The sequence below is a fragment of the Aotus nancymaae genome, unplaced genomic scaffold (genome assembly GCF_030222135.1).
Source record: "Aotus nancymaae isolate 86718 unplaced genomic scaffold, 86718_ANA_hifiasm-v0.15.2.pri h1tg000049l, whole genome shotgun sequence".
NCBI classification, from domain to species: Eukaryota; Metazoa; Chordata; class Mammalia; order Primates; family Aotidae; genus Aotus; species Aotus nancymaae.
In genome coordinates this window covers 21,625,912-21,647,991 of record NW_026988463.1, presented here as the reverse complement: position 1 = coordinate 21,647,991, position 22,080 = coordinate 21,625,912, and the positions used below count along the sequence as shown (strand labels likewise).

The window sequence follows — 22,080 nt, the reverse complement described above, 5'->3', positions numbered from 1 at the left end:
AGGTGAGGTGACATATGCCTGTAGTCCCAGCTACTTGGGAGACTAAAGTAGGAGGATCACTTGAGCTGAGGCATTAAGGCTGCAGTGAACTATGACTGCACCACTGCACTCTAGCCTGAGCAACAGAGCAAAACCCTGTGTCTAAAAACAATGAATAAATAAAATAAAAGGATAAATACTATAAGATTTTACTCCAGGTTGGGTGCGGTGCCTCACACCTGTAATCCTACCACTTTAGGAGGCTAAGGCAGGTAGATCACTAGGTCAGGAGATCAAGACCATCCTGGGCAACATGGTGAAACCCCATCTCTACTAAAAATACAAAAATTAGTTGAGCGTGGTGGTGCATGCCTGTAATCTCAGCTACTCGGGAGCCTGAGGCTGAGGCAGGAGAATTGCTTGAGCCAGGGAGTCGGAGGTTGCAGTAAGCCAAGATCATGCCATTTATACTCCAGCCTGGCGATAGAGTAAGACTCTGTCTCAAAAAAAAAAATTTTTTTTACTTATTTGAAGTACATAAAATAATCAAAATTATAGAGGCAGAAAGTACAATGGTGGTTGTCGGGCTTGGGGAGGCAGAAATGGGAAGTTACTGTTTAGGGTATAGAGTTTCAGTTTTACAAAACGAAAAGTTATGGGGGGGTGTCAATGGTGGTGATAATTGCACAACATTGTAAAGATATTTAATGCCACTGAACTGTACACTTAAAAATGCCTGAGATGGTAAATTTTTATGCTTTCTGTATTTTACCACATTTTTAAAAAAATGGTAAATTAAGAGTTGGGCACCGTGGCTCACACCTGTAATCTCAATACTTTGGGAGGCCAAGGCAGGCGGATCACTTGAGGCCGGAAGTTCTAGACCAGCCTGGCCAACATGGTGAAACCTCGTCTCTACTAAAAAGTACAAAAATTAGCCAGGTGTGGTGGCACTTACCTGTAATCCCAGCTACTTGAGTGGCTGAGGCACGAGAATCACTTTAACTCCCATTGTATTCCAGCTTAGGGAACAGAGCAAGACTCTGTCTCAAAAAGAAAAGTGAAATTAATAAAGCTGCTCCTTCCTCAAGTTGAGTGTGCTGTGCTGTCGGGAAAGCAGCTCCAGACGTCTGTCTTCTGTTTGGGGGTTTTGCTTAGCATCAGTAGGATTGGTTTATTGTTTTTTGTTTTTTTTTAAGAGAGAGGGTGTTGCTCTGTTACCCACACTGGAGTGCAGTGTCACAATTATAGCTCACTGCAGCTTGAACTCCTGGGCTCAAGTGACCCTCCCATCTCAGCCTCCTGAGTAGCTGGGATCACAGGTGCATGCCACCACACCTGTCTAAGTAAAAGTGTTTGAAGGAATTTCACACTTCTTTTTTTTTTGAGATGGAGTCTCAATCTGTAGCCCAGGCTGCCTGCAGCAGCTGGCCTTTGCTCTTCCTCCTTCATGTCTGCTGTGGAGACGGTGGCTTTCTGTGGCTCTCTCCGTACAGTAAGGAAACCCCTCTCTAAGTACCCTCCTTCTACTCAACTTAAATTTTTAGCCATCCCTGCTGGGGAAGTGAGAGTCTCCATAAATCAGTCAGACCCAGAGCTGGAGATGAAGGGCATCTGCGTGTCCCTGAGGTGCGTGGCCGGGTGGGGAGTGGAGGGCACCTCAGCAAAGTTTGGGTTCAGTTAATGAAGGCAAGGAGTTGGGTCTTTATGAGGTGGGAGATGCGGAGCCATTGAAAGGTGTTGGGCAGGGAAGTGACATGAGCGGATGTGTGTTTTTTGGAAAGGTCATTCTGGCAGCTATGCTGAAGAGAGATTTAAGCAGGGCCAGATGGAAGCAAGGAGCCCTGGTAGGAGGAGACTGCAAAATGAGGCACAGAAAAGGGCTGTTTTCATAATAAATCCATGTTCTCTCATCACGGCCTCTAAGGGCTTGTGTTAGGGTTCCCCAGAGAAACAGAACCAACAGGATGTATATCTAGGAAGAGAGATTTAGTGTAAGGTAGTGGCTCACCAAATTATAGAAGCTGAAAAGACTTGAGTGTGGTAGCTCATGCCTGTAATCCCAACACTTTGGGAAGCTGAGGCAGGAGGACTGCTGGAATCTAAGAGTTCGAGACCAGTCTGGGTAATGTAGTAAGACCCCATCTCTACAAAAAATAGAAAAAAAATTGGCTGGGTGTGGTGTCCTGTGCCTGTAGTCCCACCTACTAGGGAGACTGAGGTGGAGGATCACTTGAGCCCAGGAAGTTGAGGCTGCAGTGAGCTCTGATTGCACCACTGCACTCCAGCCTGTGCAACAAAGCAAGACCTTGTCTCAAAAAAAAAGGTCAGACCTGATGGCTTATGCCTGTAATCATAATCCCAGCACTATGGCAGGCTGAGGTGGGAGGGTTGCGTGAGCCCAGGAGTGCAAGACCAGCCTGGGCAACATAGGGGGACCCCATCTCTACAAAAAATTTAAAAAGGAGCTGGGCATGGTGACATACATACCTATAGACCTCGCTGCTTGAGAGGCTTAGATGGGAGGATACTTGAACCCAGAAGTTGGAGGCGGTAACTGTGACTTATGGTTGTGCCACTGCACTCCAGTGTGGGCAACATAGCTAGACTGTCTCTAGAAAAAAATGAAAATTAATAGAGAAGCTGAAAAGTCATCTGATCCGCTTGTGCAAGCTGGAGAGCCGGGAAAGCCAGTGGTGTAGCTCAAGGGCCTGTGAGCTAGAGAGCCAGTGGTATAGATTCCAATCCAAATCTGAAGGCCTGCAATTCAGGAGTGCCAAGGGCAGAGATTGGTATTTCAGCTTAAGCTGTGTGTTGGTCTGTCATTGTGTTGCTGTAAAGAAACATCAGAGGCTAGGTACTTTATTTTTGTTTAATTTTTTATTTTTTGGCAGGCTGGAGTGCAGTGGCACAATCTCTGCTCGCTGCAGCCTCCACCTCCTGGGTTCTAGCGATTCTGCGGTTTCAGCCTGCCAAGTAGCTGGGTTACAGGCACGTACCACCAAGCCCAGTTAATTTTTGTATTGTTAGTAGAGACGGGGTTTCACCATGTTAGCCAGGCTGATCTTGAACTCCTGATCTCAGGTGATTCTTCTGCCTTGGCCTCCCGATGTGCTGGGATTACAGATGTGAGCCACCGTTCCTGGCCTTTTAATTTTTTTTTTTTTGTAGAGACAGGGGTGTCATTATGTTGTCCAGGCTGATCTTGAACCCCTGGGCTCAAGAATCCTCCTATCTCAGCCTCCCAAGTAGCTGAGACTACAGGCACTTGCACTACCACACCCAGCTGATACATATTTATGTATGTTATCTCTTAGATTTTAAAAAACCCTATGAAGTAGGCACTTATCCTTATTTCTTAGATGAAAACAACATAGTTCTGTCACAATGCCTGCACACCCAACCACTACATTAAACTCCTCAACCACTTCCTACCCACTTAGCCTTTATCCTTTCTGTTGTGGTCTCCAAACCATCAGCATCAATGTCAGCTGGAGATTTATTATAAAGACAGATTCTTGGGCCTCATCCCAGACCTACTAGATCTGAAACTCTGTGGTGGTGGTGGGGGGTGGGCTGCAACTTGCAGCAAACCTCCAGGTGATTCTGACACATGCTAGTTTGAAAACCATTGATCTAGATGTTGTGGGACATCTATACCTTACACCTTTCACCACCGCTCAGCAGGGTCATGGCAAACACTCCTGGAACAAAAGAGGAGTTAAGACCAGGTATGGTGGCTCACACCCATAATCCCAGCACTTTGAGAGGATTGCTTGAGCCCAGGAGTTTGAAACCAGCCTGGGCAACATAGTGAGACCTTATCTCTACCAAAATAAATGAATTAGGGCTGGGCATGCTGGCTCACGCCTGTAATCCCAGCACTTTGGGAGGCCAAAGTGGGCGGATCACAAGATCAGGAGATCGAGACCATCCTGGCCAACAAGGTGAAAACCTGTCTCTACTAAAAATACAAAAAATAACTGGGCCTGGTGGTGTGTGCCTGTAATCCCAGCTACTCGGGAAGCTGAGGCAGGAGAATCGCATGAACCTGGGAGACAGAGGTTGCAGTGAGCTGAGATCGAGCCACTGCACTTCAGCTTGGGTGACAGTGAGACTTTGTCTGGAAAAAAATAAAGTTTTATGTTGACATGGGAGCTTTTAGAAATAAAGACTGAGGGAAGGCTGTCTACTTTCATGCTTAGGTTTGAACAACAGCCAGGTAGAAATAGGATTGAACAAAAGGGTTATGATAGATCTACTGGTAATAGACTTAAGTGGGGGGACCCAGTAAGGCCTGTCCAAATTCTTCTTGGCTGATCTGTATATCATTCCTTCCTCCTAGGTATCAGGCAGAAATAAGGGGCCATTATCAGATAAAGTAGCTCAGATAATTTCTTTCTTTCTTTTTCTTTTTCTTTTTTTTTTTTTTGGAGACAGAGTCTTACTCCATGCCCAGGCTGGAGTGCAGTGGTATGATCTCGGCTCACTGCAACCTCCGCCTCCCAGGCTCAAGTGGTCCTCCTGTCTCAGCCTCCCGAGTAGCTGGGATCACAGGTACACACCAGCACGCCAAGCTAATTTTTGTATTTTTTGTAGAGACGGGGTTTTGTCATGTTGCCAGGCTGGTCTTGAACGCCTGAACTCAAGTAATCCGCCCACCTCAGTCTCCCAAAGTGCTGGGATTACAGGTGTGAGCCACAGTGCCTGGCTGAGAATTAATTTATGGCCAAATCTTTTTTTTTTTTTTTTTTTTTGAGACATAGTTTCGCTCTTGTTACCCAGGCTGGAGTGCAATGGCGCGATCTTGGCTCACTGCAACCTCCGCCTCCTGGGTTCAGGCAATTCTTCTGCCTCAGCCTCCTGAGTAGCTGGGATTACAGGCACACGCCACCATGCCCAGCTAATTTTTTGTATTTTTAGTAGAGACGGGGTTTCACCATGTTGACCAGGATGGTCTCGATCTCTTGACCTTGTGATCCACCCGCCTTGGCCTCCCAAAGTGTTGGGATTACAGGCGTGAGCCACCACGCCCGGCCTTATGGCCAACTCTTAAACAGAAATAGCCGTGTGCAGTGGCTCATGCCTGTAATCCCAGCACTTTGGGAGGCTGAGGCAGGCGGATTGCTTGAGGTTGGGAGTTTGAGAGGAGACCAGCCTGGCCAACATGGAGAAACCCCATCTCTACTAAAAATACAAAATTAGTCAGGTGTGGTGGCACATGCCTGTAATTCCAGCTACTCCGGAGGCTGAGGCAGGAGAATTGCTTGAACCCGGGAGGTGGAGGTTGCAGTGAGCCAAGATCGCACTGATGCACTCCAGCCTGGGAAACAAGAGCAAAACTCTGTCTCAAAAATAAATAAATAAACAGAAATAGGGGGAGGTTGGAGTAATATGTCTAGGCTTTATGGCTGGCTTTGGGGGAGAGGGGTTTGAGTTTCTCGGACCCATCATGGGAAAGAGGAATTTGAATTTCTGTGGCTTACCTTGGGAGGAGAAAGACGGGCAGGATGTCAGAGAGACTTTACTCTGAGGCTGCTTCTGCGGCTTTCCAGTCTCTTAGTTCAAAGTACTCTGCATGCCAAAACACCATGCTCTGGGATATGGTTTTCTGAGCTCCAACAATGTAAGAATGTTAAAGGATTGCAGGTGCTTATAATAAGTAAAGTTTCAGGAATTGAAGGATGGTTCTTGGCAAACTATGCAGGCTCTAGTCATGTGCATATTTTCGTTTCAATGTGGAAAGCCGGGTCCAGTGATGCCAGATGTTTAGAATTTTCAAGAGATGAATATGTGTTAAAGATTTTGGCTGGGCACTGTGGATTATGCCTGTAATCCCAACACTTTGGGAGGCCAAGGCGGGTGGATCATGAGGTCAGGAGTTCAAGACCAGCCTGACCACCATGGTGAAACCCTGTCTCTACTAAAAATACAAAAATTGGCCAGGCATGGTGGCACGTGCCTGTAATCCCAGCTACTCAGGAGACTGAGGCAGGAGAATCACTTGAACCCGGGAGGCAGAGGTTGCAGTGAACCAATGTTGTGCCACTGCACTCCAACCTGGGAGACAGAGCAAGACTCCATCTCAAAATAAAAAAGATTTTATTTAGGCTGGGTGCAGTGGCTTACGCCTGTAATTCCAACACTTTGGGAGGCCGAGGTGGGCAGATTATCTGAGGCCAGGAGTTCCAACTGATTTTTCCACGGAAAGAACTGTTCCGCAGTTGGAACTGGTTTTTCCACAGGAAGAAGTTTGTATGTTCCCAGGACAGTATTCATTTGCATGGGTATGGACAGGAACCATCGCCCATTGCTATTCAGTTATCTACAAGGAAGAATTTGTGCTCCTGTATGGCAGATGTACCTGAGAATGACCCTATGGTCTAAGAAGAATGTGTGTTCTGAGTTTCAAGGTATGGAATCATGGAGTGGCCAGCCTGGAGATTCACTCTTTATGAGCAGCATCTGAATCCTGGGCCTATCCTGTGGAATGCAGGCCATACGGGGATCAAGGCCCTTTGTTTGGGGTTAAATTGAAGTTTCCAGATGGAGGTTACTATGGGAAGGGTGCTAGTTGAAAACACTATATAAGGCCAGGCATGGTGGCTCATGCTTGTAATCACAGCACTTTGGAAGGCTAGGGCAGATGAATCATGAAGTCAAGAGTTCAGGACCAGCCTGGCCAAAATAGTGAAACCCTGTCTCAGTTACTAAAAATACAAAAAAAAAAATTAGCCGGGCATGGTGGCACTCGCCTATAATCCCAGCTATTTGGGAGGCTGAAGCAAGGAGAATCGCTTGACCCTGGGAGGCAGAGGTTGCAGTGAGCCGAGATCACACCACTGCATTCCAGCCTGGGCAACAATGAGAGACTGTCTCAAAAAAAAGAGAGGGAGAGAGAGGGGAGAGAGAGAGGGAGAGGGAGGGCGGGACTATAAAAACTGATGCTTTTTGTTTATAAATGTTAGTGGTTCTGTCCAGCCCACCACCACTAGACTGCCCCGTAAGTCCCCTCAGTAAACCTCTTGCCTCATTCAGTGGCTCTGGATCTCTTCCGCCTTTCAAACTTGGTACCATCCCTACTGAAGTTAATAGGGGTAGGCACAACAGCATCAGTGGAAAATTATGCATTGTCTAGACAGCACAACCTTTGAGGTTCTAGCCCTTCTTTGTCTTTGAGAAGTCTTATAATTCTGTTAAGTTGTAGATAGCTGATAGTAATGCAAAATCATTCTTGCCTATAAATAGGTAAATTAATTTTGCCCACCGGAGGGACAGCTGTCACCCAGGTGGAAAAGCGCATTTTGCATCCATTTGCACATTCCTCTTACATTCCTTTTTTTCCAGATATATTTGTCCTTCATTGACTTCACTTTTGGATTGATTATGACATCTGCTTGGTTCCCTCATGTAATTAAATGAAATATTTAACACATGTTCATTTCATAATTATGAGAATCATGACATACTTTTTTGGGAAAATTCTCTCAACAAAATAAGTAAATAATACAACGATGGTAAACTGTGTGATGCAGAAAATAAAGCAGAGTACTAAGCAATGCAGGACATGTTATTTTATAAGTGTTCCAGGAAAACCCTGTGAGCAAAAATGCAAGCACATAGGCCAGGCACGGTGGCTCATGCTTGTAATCCCAGCACTTTGGGAGGATGAGGCAGGTGGATCATGAGGTCAGGAGTTCGAGACCAGCCTGGCCAACATAGTGAAACCTCATCTCTACTAAAAATACAAAAAAAATTAGCTGGGTGTGTTGCCATGCGCCTGTAATTCCAGCAACTTGGGAGGCTGAGGCAGGAGGATTGCTTGAACCCGAGAGGTGGAGATTGCAGTGAGCTGTGATTGTGACATTACACTCCAACCCAGGTGACAGAGCAAGACTCTGTCTCAAAAAAATCCCAAAAAACCAAAACACAAGCACTGTAGGAGGTCGAGGCAAGAGAATCTCTTGTATCCCAGGAGTTCAAACCAGCCTGGGCAACATGGTGAAACCTAGACTCTACCAAAAAGAAAAAAAAATTAGCCAGGCATGGTGGTGCCTGCCCATAGTCCCAGCTCCTCCGGAGGCTGAGGCAAGAGGATCACTTGAGCCTGGAAGGTGGAGGCTGCAGTGAGCTGTGATCATGCCATTGGACTCCAGCCTGAGTGACAGGGCAAGACCCTATCTCTAAAAAAATTTAAAAAATGCTAAAATAATTATTCGTGTTCATCTGCAAATCAAATGTAACTGGGTGTCTTGTTTTTTTTGTTTGTTTGTTGTTTTTGTTTTTTTGAGGCAGAGTTTCACTCTTGTTACCCAGGCTGGAGTGCAATGGTGCGATCTCAGCTCATTGCAACCTCAGCCTCCGGGTTCAAGTGAGTCTCCTGCCTCAGCCTCCCAAATAACTGGGATTACAGGCACATGCCACCATGCCCAGCAAATTCTTTATTTTTAGTAGAGACGGGGTTTCTCCATTGGTCAGGGCTGGTCTCGAATTCCTGAACTCCTGACCTCAGGTGATCCGCCTACCTCGGCCTCCCAAAGTGCTGGGATTACAGGCGTGAGCCACCGCACCCAGCCTGGCGTCTTGTATTTTATCTGTCAACCATACTGTGAGTGGTCTCAGAAGACCCGCGTTGGGTGGAGGGATCTGGGCTGAGAAATATCCCGGCTCTGCCCGCGTGGAGGCGGGGCCTGGGGAGTGGGCGTGGGTCGGAGGCCCCGCCCCGTCACGTGCCCACCGCGCCTGCCGCGTAGTCAGCCGGAGAGCGCGCCAGGCGGCAGCGAAAGAGGCAGTGGCTCCCGCGGTCGCAGCGTCGGGGCTGGGGCGATGGCGGCCACCGCGGTGGCTGCAGGGGCGGGGGCCGTGGCGGGAACCGAGTCGGCCCAGGGTCCCCCAGGCCCGGCGGCGGCGCTGGAGCTGTGGCTCAGTGAGTAGCCTGGCAGGCCCTCGGCGCGGGTGTTGCGCTGCACGTGAGGCCTCGCTTCCCGCCTCCCGGGGCCTTGCTTCGGGGCGGGCTGTCGCAGGGGAGGCCAGCGGCCGGGTAGGGAGTTCTGGGCCCGGCGTGGAGGGGAGGATCGCCCAGTGGTCCCCCGAGAGGAGCCCCAAGCATCCGCCGGGGCTGCGGCCCACGCCTGGGCTCTGCCTCTCCCCCTCCGCCAACCCCCGCACCTTAGCCGCAACACCGGACCGGACCCCAATGGCTAAGTATCCTGCGCTTTCCCCTGCGCCAGGCACTGTGCTCACAGCGGCTTGGCCCTCGTTCCCACCCAGAGCTGGCTTCTTAACCTCACTAGGGAAGCGGGGACGTTGAGGCTTAAGGAGACGCGGTCGTGCAAGACACGCAGTCTCTTTGGGGCTGAGAAATCTTTATCTGGCTACTGCGTCAGAAAGAGCTTATTTACCTTTTGTTTGTGTTTACTTTGGCCAGACTTTTTTTTTTCTTCATTACAATTCAAGATGAATGGCCAGACTTTTTTTTTTTAACATGTATATGTATTTTTATTTTGTTTTCGAAGAGACGGGGGTCTCATGTAGCCCTAGTTGGGCTCAAACCCCTTGGCCAGAATTCTTCTGCATGTCTCTTGCAAGCTTCACAGTAATCTTAGGGGTTACTGTTATCTCCGTTTTACCAATGAGGGATCGAGGTTCAAAGAGGATAAAGAATATTCCCCTTGTACCCAGCCCTGCCAGGTGGGAACACTGAGATGCATAACACAGAGTCCTTGCTCACAAAAACATTTTTTAGTGGGTACGAGCCGGTAGTCACAGCACCCTACTAACGGGATTGGCGAGGAGGAGGAGGGCGTTTGTTTCACCTGTGGTGGTAGGAGTTGGTTTGTTTACCTGGGTGTTGTCACAGCCGACCGCATTCCAGGCAGAAGAAACTGCATGTGCAAAAGCTGGGGCAAGAGAATGTGGAGCACTCCGGGAACAAGTAGGTCAGTCCGCTGGAGTGCAAGCCTAAAGCGCAGGAATACGGGAAAGAGGCTGCACAGCTAATTGGGGCGAGATCTTCGAGAGCCTTGCGTGCTGCAGAAAGGAGTTTATGTTTTATCCGAGGGCGGGGGAGCTGTTTGGGAGTTTTCAGCTGGAGAATCTATCTGATCAAGGAAGCCTGTTAAAGGCGTCACTTGCAGCCATACGGTGCTAAATTGGGTGGAGAGGATGAGACTTAAGGCAGGGAGAGCAGCTAAAAAACTCTTCTGGTGGTGGTTGGGGGCTGCAGGAGACCATGTGGGGAGGGGAGAAGTAATGAGCAGGCGCAGTCAGCAGCCTCGGTGCCTTGGAATGGAGGCAGGGGACAAGGAGAAACCTAGGATAGATCGCAGGTTTTCAGCTCGAGGAACTGGTGGCTTACAGATGCCTCCCCTGTGAGGAGGAGCTGGTTTAGGAAAGGAAGGTCGAGGTGTGGAGTTTGAGGTGCTTGTGACATCGTCAAAAAAGAGATGCTCTCTAGGCAGCTAGTTGGCACCGGAGAGGGTGAGTGTGGGATGTAGTTTGGGAGTCTTCGGTTCATTGGCAATGAGCTTGCTGGAGAAGCTTGTGTATATTAAGAGCAGAGGTGGCGGGCACGGTGGCTCACGCCTGTAATCCCAGCACTTTGGGAGGCCGAGGCCAGCGGATCACCTGAGGTCAGAAGTTCAAGACCAGCCTGCCCAACATGGCGAAACCCCGTCTCTACTAAAAAAAATTAGCTGGCTTTGGTGATGCATGTTTGTAATCTCAGCTACTGGGGAGGCTGAGGCAGGAGAATCACTTGAGCCCTCGATGTGGAAGTTGCAGTGAGCTGAGATCACGCCACTGCACTCCAGCCTAGGGGACAAGAGCGAAACTCTGTCTCAAAAAAAAGCAAAAAAGCAGAGGTTTGGAGAGACAGCGTGGGGAGCCCCAGCATTGAAGAGGCAGATGGGAAGAGAAGACTGAAGGCCGAGCAGAAACAAACAGGAGGAGACCTGCAGGGACACCCACTGACAACAAACGAGGGGTGTGGATGTAAGGTAGTTTTGCTGCTTAAAGATGGAATAGAATGAGGAAGGAGAAGAGGGAACTTTGAATTTGGTAACCAACCAGTTATTTAATGAAACATCCTTGAGTTAAATAGTAGAGACAGAAGGTAGTAGTTTTAGGAGGCAATGGAGAACAGAAGCCATAGACTGGAGCTGCAAAAAAAAAGGCTTGCTTATGCCTGTAATCCTAGCACTTCGGGAGACCAAGGTGAGCCGATCCTTTGAGGCCTGGAGTTCAAGACCAGCCTGGCCAACATGGCAAAACCCTGTCTCTACTAAAATTGAAAAAAAAAAAAACGTGTGGTGGTGCACACCTGTAATTCCAGCTACTTGGGAGGCTGAGGTGGGAGGATCACTTGAACCCATGAGGTGGAGGTTGCGGAGGTGGGGCTAAGATTGCACCACTGCACTCCAGCCTGAGCACTCAGGTGGAAGAGATAAAAGGAGTACCTGGAACCGAGGCTGCTCAAGAACAGGGTTCTTCAACTCCAGCTTTTTTTGAAACAGAGTCTCTGTCATCCAGGCTGGAGTGCAATGGCACGGTCTCAGCTTGCTGTAGCTTCCACCTCCTGGGCTCAAGCAATCTTCCCACCTCAGCCTCCCCAGTTCCAGCTTTTTGAAAATTTACATTTATTTATTTATTTTTGAGACAGTCTCACTCTGTCATCCAGGCTGGAGTACAGTGACACCATCTCGGCTCACTGAAACCTCTGCCTCCCAGGTTCAAGCGATTCTCCTGCCTCAGCCTCCCTAGTAGCTGGGATTACAGGCGCATGCCACCACACCTGGCTAATTTTTTATATTTTTTGGTGGAGACGGGGTTTCACCGTGTTGGTCAGGCTCGTCTTGAACTCCTGACCTCAAGTGGTCTGCCAGCCTTGGCCTCCCAACTTGCTGGGATTACAGGTGTGAGCCACCATGCCCAGCCTAATTTATTTTTTATTATTATTTTTTTCATGGCATAGACATTGTATTAAGCTCCAACCTTGGGGGGCAACGTCCCAAAGTTGCTAGATCTTCCTGTTTTTCAGAAATAGCTAGAACCTATATTCTTAAGTGAAATCTCTTGGGTTTTCAGAAGGTGGCACCTACTTTGAACTGTAATTTGTCTGGGGAAGGCCAAGCAGAATAAATGTGTCGGGAGGGTGCAGCCAGTGGCCTCAGCCGTTTTTCATGAGGCTTGAATGTGGAAGGAGGGAGAGGGTAGCAAGAGGGAATTTAGGGGTAAAGGAGATTATTTTAGGAGAGGAGGACATGTGAGCCCCTCTTCTTGCTGATGTTCCTTTGGGGAACCTCCCATCCGTGATTCTGGGTCTAGTGTCCCATCCATTGCAGAGGGGCCTGAAGGTGCTGAAGGAGCTCAGAGCCAGAGCAAAAAGGGGGGACCTGGCCTCACAGAGAGAAAGGATACCTTCTGTTTTTCTGACTCTCTGGGGAAGGAGATCAAGATGATTGCACATGCAAACAAGTTTGTCAGTGCCACCATTGCCACCTGAGTATTAGGGGCTGAAGTGGAACAGGGGACTTGAGGAAGGTGGGGAAGCGTGGGAGTGACTGGTGAGGCAAACAGAAGGGGCCGCACCCGGACAGATCTGGGTTTCTTAAGCTTTGCACTAGTGACATCTTGGGCCCGATAATTCTGTGTTGTGGGGGCTGACCTGTGCCCTATAGGATGTTTAGTGGCATCCCTGGCCTAAAACCACTGGATACCAAAGCTCACAACCTTCTTCCCAGTCATGACAGCCAGAAATGTCACCAGATGTTACCACGTTTCCCAGGGTTGGGTGGATGAGATCACTCCTGCCCATCTCCCCACTGAGATCCTGAGTTAGGACTGTGGAGTGCTGACTGGACATCAGGAATGTGGGTTGCAGTCTTCATGGCTCTATTTGTTGTTGTTTTTCTTCTGGGAGTAGGAGCAGAGAAGGTGAACTGAACTGTGGGTTAAGCCAGATTTGTTGGGGATGGAAGGGCATTGGTGCTGTTATGAAGGGACGGAGGATCGTGGGATTGATGTTATGGCCAGGATGTGTGTGTAGTTGAAGGCAAACGCACATGGGTCTGAGCTGGATGCAGTCACCAGGAAGTGGAGTCTGAGGACTGGCCAAGCTCAGGTCTGCAAACAAGACAGCTGTATCTTTAAGATGGGAAGAGGGTAATAAAATCTCCCCTTAGTGTTGTTGAGAGGATCAAAGGCTTTAATATACAGAAAGCACTTAAAATAGTGCCTTACTATGCTTGGTAGTAAGTACCCAAGAAGCACTAGCTATTCTCATTAGGCTTTTATAGCTGCAAGTAACGGTAACTCACTCATACCCATACCTGCTTACCAAAAAAAGAAAAGGAAAGAAAGTCCCAGAGTAGGGGCAGGCCCAGTCAAGGAACTCCGTGGTTCACTTCTTTGATTGAATTTTCTCTGCTTTGCTGTCCTCCCTGCTGCAATCGCAGCAGAATTAATTTCATTTCCCCATTGATTTGCAAGAGTTATTGTTCTTCTGCCTGTTGGCTTGGGCTTTGTGTCTACCTTGGAGTCAGCACGACCTGGGGGCATGAAATCTGAAGATGGGCAGACCTGGGGTAGGATGGGGTGGAGTACAGTACCCAACCCAGAGTCAAGGGTGGGGAAGGTAAATGGGGGACCTAGAATTGAGGAGAGGGGTTGTTCCCAGAGGAATATTGGAAGCTGTTATCAGAATGTCATGCCTTAAAAATACAAATGGCAGCGCCTGTGCAGTCTGTCAGTCAGTTCTGCGGGCTTTTTTTTTTTTAACTTTATGTATTTTGGTCATTGTTCCACTTGACTGCAGAAATGAAAAGCCTTGACCAGGCGTGGTGGCTCACGCCTGTAATCCCAGCACTTTGGGAGGCCAAGGCAGGCAGATTATGAGGTCAAGAGATCGAGACCATCCTGGCCAACATGGTGAAATCCTGTCTCTACAGAAAATACAAAAATTAGCTGGGCTTGGTGGTGCGTGCCTATAGTCCCAGCTACTCAAAAGGCTGAGGCAGGAGGTGGAGGTTGCAGTGAGCCGAGATCTCTCTACTGCACTCCAGCCTGGTGACAGAGCTAGATGCCGTCTCAAGAAAAAGAAAGAAAGAAAAGCCTTAGGTGCTTCATTGTATGGCTGTCCTAGGATCCATTTAGCTGGCTCCCTGTTGGTGGACATCTTAGGTGTTGCCAGCCTTGTGCTATTAAAAGCAGCACTAGGTCCTCTTGAGCTCTGGAATTCTCGCTCTGGTAGTGCTGCAACGGAGGTTGTGGCTTAGTAAGAGTTGGGTGCTCAGTAGATCTGTTTCTTCCTTCTGCTTGGTCCTACTCCCTGGTGATGTGTAGGACATTCCCATGCTTGGTCTTGGTTTTCACATGTCCTGAATTGGATGATTGCTGGACTGAATTGGGTGGTGGTTCTGACCACATGTGTCCATTCCGAGGACAGAGTCCCCCTGCAGCGTGGACTGCTGAAGGATTGCAGTCTGCTCCTTGGGGTGACCACTTCCCCACAGCCTCGGGGCTCCCCTTGCTAGCACAGGCGGCTGCTGATGCCAGAGTCATGACCCTGGTGGTTGGTTGGCAGCTGTTGTGGGATGAGCCATTTCACTCACAGCCGGAGGTCTCAGCTGTTTTCTTAACACCTCTGACTCTGAAGCACGCTTGAAATGAATCATACAAACACTGCTTTTAATGAGGAAATACATGGCAGCAGTGTTATTTCTCGGCACCCCTCCGTCCTGCTCAAGTGCCTGCTAAATAAACCACCTTGGAGTCTGGGATAGCCCAAAACAGAGACGGCATCCTCTGAGTTTCTGTCTGGCCCCTGGCTGGTCCTTGGAGCAGATTGGCATCAAACAGACCTGGGGTGGTTGTTGTGGCCTGGTCAGACCCAGCTGCTGGCCCTCTGGGGGTCATTTTTTGGAGCTGCTCAAGTCCTCTGAAACAGTACAGGCAGGGATTATGTGTTTGGGAGCCCACTTATTTCAGAACCAAAATAGCCATCTCTCCGTGTTATCAGTATGTCCAGTCAGCTGGCCAAACACTGCTTAACAAAAGAGGAATCGTTCATTCAGGAGGTACCTGCCGGCAACTCTTCTAGGTGCTGGAGCCCATGAGAGTGAATGGGACAGGCCTCCTTTTTGCCTTCCAGGAGTTTATGAGAAAGAAGATCAAGCTGGCTTCCAAGAGAGGCCCTAACTTTGTCGAGGAACTGAAGACCTCATTGTCAGACTAGTTAGAAACATATCCAGGCTGTGGAGCCAGGCCAACCTGTGACTGAATTTTTGTTTCTGCCATTTCCTTGCTTTGTGGCTGGGCAGGTTTCTTCATCTGTAAAATGGTGTGGTGATCGTACCAACCTGGGTTGTTCTGAGGGCACCTGGCATGGTACCTGGCCCATAGTAGGTACCATTTTAAAAATCATTTTAAGAATGAAAATGATTACCGTTACTTTTGAGCCAGGATAAATCTTGATTAAATCCTCATGATACAAGTTCTAGCAAATAAGAAACCTCCTTACATTTTATAGGTTGTTTTTCTGCTTGGCCTTGGTTAAGGATTTGGAATGTTGTTTAACCTCAGAGAGGTTTTTTCTTTCTTTAAAAAAGCTGGTGCCTGTCAGTGCTGTGTCTCTCACTTGCTAGCCAGAGAGGAGTGAGAGGGCTGGATTCTGTGAGGGGAGCTTGAGCTATGCTTCCTGTTCTCTCCCCGTTTCTCCCGTTCTCTCCCCGCCTCTCCTGTTCTCCCCCCTGCCTCTCCCGTTCTCCCCCCCGCCTCTCCCGTTCTCCCCCGCCCCGCCTCTCCCGTTCTCCCCCCGCCTCTCCCGTTCTCCCCCCGCCTCTCCTGTTCTCCCCCGGCCTCTCCTGTTCTCCCCCCACCCTCCCGTTCTCTCCCTCCAGGTCCAGTCACATGATGAGGTCAGAATTCTTTTGAGGTGTTAACCTTGACCTTGTAGTGAACTGAATCTGAAGCTTAAATGGTATAGACTTAGGTGATTCAGACACCTAATCTCTGAGAATCACTGCTTTAAATAATTTATTTGATGACTTTATATTTTGTGCCTATGAGTAAGGCACTGTAGGGAAATACGGTGTCTGCCCTCAAGGTTTCATTCTCTTTAGGTAGGACAAGACATGTCTACATATTACAGTAAAAGCCAGAGACTGTATCTAATAATAAACAATTATCCTTTATAGACTGCTTACTAAGCATTTTAGACACTGTCTCCTTTAAATCACATGACAGTCCCATGACGAAGGTACTGTTTTCCTTATTTTATTTTTTTATTTGTAGAGATGGGGCCTCACCATGTGGCCCAGGCTCGTCACTCACTCCTGGGCTCAGGTGATCCTCCTACCTTGGCCTCCCAAAGTACTGGGGTTACAGGCCAGGCATGAGACACTGTGCTCAGACCTTTTTTTTGAGACAGTCTCACTCTGTTGCCCAGGCTTGGGTACAGTGGCACTATCTCTGCTCACTGCAACCTCCACCTCCTGGGTTCAAGCAATTCTTCTGTTTCAGCCTCCTGAGTAGCTGGGATTACGGGCACCCCCCCCACCACACCCAGCTAGTTTTTGTATTTTTAGTAGAGACGAGGTTTCACCATGTTGGCCAGGCTAGTCTTGAACTTCTGACCTCAGGCAATCCACCTGCCTAGACCTCCCAAAGTGCTGGGATTACAGGCATGAGCCCCCGAACCCGGCTGACTATTTTTATTATGATTTTTGAGACAGGGTCTCATTCTGTCCCTCCAGGCAGGAGTGCAGTGGCACAATCATAGCTCACTGCAGCCTTGACCTCCTGGGCTCAAGTGATCCTCCTGAGTAGCTAGGACTGCAGGTGTGTGCCACCATGCCTGGCTGTTTTTTTATTTTAGAAGAGACAGAGGGTTTCACCGTGCTACCCAGGCTGGACTCCCAACTCCTGAGCTCAGGCAGTCCGCCCACCTTAGCCTCCCAGAGTGTTAGGTTTATAGGCATGAGCCACTTCATCTGGCCGCCTGGGCAATTTTTTAAAAAATTTATAGAGATTGGGTCCTGTTAGGTTGCTCAGGCTGGTCTCGACCTCCTAGGCTCAAACAATCCTCCTGCCTTGGCTTCCCAGAGTGCTGGGTTTATAGGCATGAGTTGCAGCGCCTGGCCCTATTTTCTTTATTTTATAGTTGAGGAAACTGAGGCTCAGAGAGTCCAAGTACATGTGACTAATAAGGGGTGTAGCTGGAGATCCCTATCGGAGAAGGGGCAGATAAAATATCTGTTCAGAAGAGGAAGAGACAGCTTCTGTTTTTTGGGGGGCAGGAGATAAAGAGGTCAGAGAAGTCTTTAGAGTGGAATTTGAATTGGGACTCAAGGGTGCATAGGATTTTAAGATATGGAACCTGGGAAAAGAGCTTGGGCGGGGCAGGGAAGAGAATATAGGAATCAGTCACTGATTCCTCCCTCGCCCTTGTGTTCTCTTTTCACTTAGAAAGGTGTCAGTGGGCAGGAAGATGGTGATTACCTGTCCATTGACTCTCCCTATTGAGACGTATGACTTCCATGTGACATAAATGTGACTGGAGTCAGGAAAAGTTCAGCTCTGACTGTGCAGCGTTGAGTAATCAGAGGGAGAAGCAGTAGGGCTGGTGCAGCGGGAGGGAGTTTTCTGCAGGAGCTGGAAATTTAGATGGGTCTGGAAGAATATGGATAGGGCACTGAGAGGCACAGAGTGGACACTTGGGCCAGAAGAAAAACGTCAGAAGTAGTCAGAATTACAGCCCTGAGAAGTAACGCCTCATTTCCAGAGCCTAAAAGAGCTGCTCTGTCAGAACCAATATCGCAGGCCAGGACAGGATGGCCAGAGGGGAGATGGAAGGGTTATTTTTTAAGTTTTATTTACTTGTTTTTGTTTGAGACAGGGTCTTGCTCTGCGGCCCAAGCTGGAGTGGAGTGGTGTGATCTTGGCTCACTGCAGCCTTAGCCTCCTCCCGAGCTTAAGCAATCCTCCCACTTCAGCTTCCTGAGTAGCTATGACTACAGTCACATGCTACCATGCCCAGCTAATTTTTTTCTTTTTTTTTTGAGACGGAGTCTTGCTCTGTTGCCCAAGCTAGAATGCAGTGGTACGATCTCGGCTCACTGCAATGTCCGCCTCCTGGGTTCAAGCGATTCTCCTGCCTCAGCCTCAAAAGTAGCTGGGATTACAGGCACCCACCACCACACCTGGCTAATTTTTGTATTTTTAGTAGAGACGGGGTCACCGTCTTAGGCAGGCTGATCTTGAACTCCTGACCTTGTGATCCACACACCTTAGCCTCCCTCCCAAAGTGTTGGGATTACAGGCGTGAGCCACCGCCCTAGCCTTTTTTTTTTTTTTTTTTTTGAGATGGAGTCTCGCTGTTTCCCAGGCTGAGTGCAGTGGTGCCATCTCAGCTCACTGCAACCTCCAACTCCTAGGTTCAAGTCCTTCTCCTGCCTCAGCTGCCTGAGTAGCTGGGATTACAGGAACACTCAACCATGCCCAGCTAGTTTTTGCATTTTTAGTAGAGATGAGGTTTCACCGTGTTGGCAAGGCTGGTCTCAAACTCCTGACCTCAAGTGATTCACCTGCCTTGGCCTCTAAAAGTGTTGGGATTATAGGCGTGAGCCATCATGCCTGGTCTTAACTTTTTTTTTTTTTTTTTTTTGCGACAGAGGCTTGCTCTGTCACCAGGCACCAGGCTGGAGTGCAGTGGTGCGATCTCGGCTTGCTGCAACCTCTGCCTCCCAGGTTCAAGCAGTTCTGCCTCAGCCTCCCGTGTAGCCGGGACTACAGGTGTGCGCCACCACGCCCCAATAATTATTTTTTAATTTTATTTTAGTAGAGATGGGGTTTCACTATGTTGGCCAGGATGGTCTCAATCTCTTGACCTCATGGTCCGCCTGCCTCGGCCTCCCAAAGTGCTGGGATTACAGATGTGAGCCACCATGGCTGCCACTGAAAGTTTTATGAACAGGCAGGATGGTATTCCTTCTGGTGGTGTGTTCTTGTCTTCCTGTCACACAGCTGAGACACTTCCAAGTGGCCTTTCCAATGCTGGCTTCTGTTTCTGCTTGTTGCAGGCCAGGTGGGCGCATCCTGACTCAACTCAGACAATACCCAGGCCAACCTCTGCACCAGAAGTGGAGCTGCTTTCAGGGGAATAGCTTGTTAATTTTTTTTGAGGCAGTCTCCCTCTGTCACTCAGGCTGGAGTGCAGTGGCGCAATCTCAGTTCACTGCAACCTCCACCTCCCAAGTTAAGCAATTCTCCTGCCTCAGCCTCCCAAGTAGCTGGGATTACAGGCATGCGCCACCACACCCGGCTAATGTTTTGTATTTTTAGTAGAGCCGGGGTTCATCATGTTGGTTAGGCTGGTCTCAAACTCCTGACCTCAAATGATCTGCCCACCTCAGCCTCCCAAAATGCTGGGATTACAGGCATGAGCCATTGTGCCCAGCCAGCTTGCTAGTTAGTTTGCTTGTTCATTCAGTCAGCAAATATTCAGTAAGGGCATACCATGTGCCCAGCACTGTGCTGGATGGTGGTAGGCAGTGCAGGCACAATTCCTCTCCTTTTGGCTGTCTGTCTACTGGTCTGATCCTGTAGAGCTGTGGTGAGACAGCCCTTGGCTGCCATGTGTATGGGGAGGGATGTAAATTTCTTCTTATTATGCATTCTCTAACTTTATTATTTATTTGACAGACAAAGCCACAGACCCAAGCATGTCGGAACAGGATTGGTCAGCTATCCAGAATTTCTGTGAGCAGGTGAACACTGACCCCAATGGGTAAGGTGACTTCTCACACACATAGTTGACTCTGGGGTGTAAAGTGTAGAACTTTGTCTCTCAAGATTGTTTTAGAGTTAAGCTCTCTAGGCAAGGCTCGGTGGCTCATGCCTGTAATCCCAGCACTTTGGGAGACCAAGGCGGGAGGATTGCTTGAGCCCAGGAGTTTGAGACCACCCTTGGTGACAGTGCAAGACCCTGTCTCAAAAACATAAAAATACATTTAGGCTGGCATTCATTCTCTGGTTTTCCCCTATAATCCTGAAAACATTATTTTTCTAAAATTAGCAAGTTCATGTTTAAAAAAAAAATCACAGGATAGTTCATTCGCAACTGGCAGTTATAAATTTTAAGTAGTGTTATAAAACACTAATGCCGAAGAGAACTCTGAATGTTACTGATAGAATGTCACCACATTACCTATTTAAAAGAGATCTGTGTATTCTCCACCATTTAAATGTAATCTTAAGAAAAAGGAAAAGGGGAAGGTTTTATTGAATTCTGTTTCCAAAGCAACTAGATAGGACCTGAAGAATCAAATGAGTCATCAAGATTTTTTTTTCTTTTCTTTTCTTTTTTTTTTTTTGTTTGAGACAAAGTCTCGCTTTGTCACCCAGACTAAAGTGATTGGTGCCATCTCGGCTCACTGCAGTTTCCACCTCCTGGGTTCAAGTGATTCTCCTGCCTCAGCCTCCTGAGTAGCTGGGATTGCAGGCACACACCACCGCACCTGGCTAATTTTTGTAGTTTTTAGTAGAGATGGGATTTCACCCTGTTGGCCAGGCTGGTGTCGAACTCCTGACCACAGGTGATCCACCTGCCTTGGCCTCCCAAAGTGCTGGGATTACAGGCGTGACCCACTGTGCCCGGCCCATCCAGATGTTTAATCTATGTGGTGCCGCATATTTGGCCAGTTTGAGCCAAGTTTGATCACACTTTCTGCTCTAGCATTCCCTGGGCATTTATCACAGACAAACAAGGCCTGTGCTGCTCTGGCTCTGTGTGGGTCTGGGCTGGGACTGGCAGCTTGGAATTTGGGGTCTGGGGGTTGGCTGAGGGGAGGGCAGTGTGCCCTGGGCAGGAGGAGGACTTTGGGTGCTTTAGGTGCAACCAGGGTGGGTGGGAGGTGGCCCTGTCTGCGGCCTCCTCGTGGGCTTTGTATCAGGCACACTCCACCTCTGCTTTGGGACACCAGCCCCTGGAAGAAAAGTGGCTTTACTGAGCATGCTCAGCCACTTGGGTTAGTTTCTTCTTGCCTGCCCAGAGTCTAGGTCTTTCTGTTTCCCTGTAGCCCCACACATGCACCCTGGCTACTGGCTCACAAGATCCAGTCTCCGCAAGAGAAGGAAGCTCTTTATGCCTTAACGGTGAGTATGGCTTGCCTTGTAGCTTAAGCTTTCCTGTCCTGGTGCTGGAGAGAGCTGAGAGGAACTTTGCTTCCACCCAGGTCCTTTTCACTGGGGCAGGGAGGTCCCCTGAAAGGTTCACCATCACAGCAGGTTGGAGGAGGGAGTTCTGGCTGAGGGTCCCCATCCTTCTTTCTCATCTTTCTCATCTGTTTCTTGAGGGCAGCATTGAGTCTGCTGTGGGAGAAGGAAAGGAAGGTTTTACTTTCATCTGCCCTTTTAAACCAGGGCTGGCAAGTTCATGTGCCCTGTCTGAAGAGGGCAGCTCTAGTATGGGGCCTGCTGGCTGTTGGCAGGTGTGAGTGTGGGCCCAGGATTTCTAGTTTAGGTCTTTGTATATATTTGATGTTTAGATGCTGGTTACTAATTTGCAGTGTTGAAAGCCTCAGTATGGACCAGAGGAGGGGTCTGCAGGCCCAGCTTACCTCTTGAGTACCAGTGGGTGACATCTGGCTGGTCTTGGACACTGGATACCTGATTTCAGCCTCTGGGAAGGAGTTGGTTCTTGGGCCACTTTCATCTCCCAAACGGTCTCCCTTAAAAGGTGGCGTGACCTCAGGGTTTGATATACCCCACTAAGCTATTTCCTGGGCATAAACCCCAGGCAGTCAGAGCAAGATTGAACAGAGGACATTTTTTTCTTGAGCTGAAAACATCCTCTTTATGAAAACTCAGTGTCCTCATAGGTTTGAGGCAGGGTTAGCCATGGTTCCAGCGCAGTCACTAGCACGTGATTACCAGCCAGGAGGGGAGCCTGGGACCACTGGCTTTCCACCTTCTCATGGGGGTTCTGTGTCTGCAGGTGCTGGAGATGTGCATGAACCACTGTGGGGAGAAGTTTCACGGCGAGGTGGCCAAATTCCGTTTCCTGAACGAGCTCATCAAAGTGTTGTCCCCAAAGGTGAGTACCTG

General features: G+C 48.8%; 1 protein-coding gene across 3 annotated transcripts in view; it reads left to right on the top strand.

The window, feature by feature from the left end:
- Nucleotides 1–22,080, top strand: part of GGA2 (golgi associated, gamma adaptin ear containing, ARF binding protein 2) — a 53,221-nt gene that overhangs the window by 3,339 nt on the left and 27,802 nt on the right. The window contains exons 1-4 of one of the 3 annotated variants that reach the window (XM_012464723.3): nt 8,806–8,905; nt 19,678–19,762; nt 21,054–21,129; nt 21,971–22,069. In XM_012464723.3, the coding sequence (XP_012320146.2) occupies nt 8,806–8,905; nt 19,678–19,762; nt 21,054–21,129; nt 21,971–22,069 (360 nt within the window). Of the gene's footprint in view, nt 1–8,805; nt 8,906–9,338; nt 9,670–19,677; nt 19,763–21,053; nt 21,130–21,970; nt 22,070–22,080 lie in introns of those variants that run through there. The other 2 variants (XM_012464726.3, XM_012464727.3) reach the window with 2 other exon arrangements.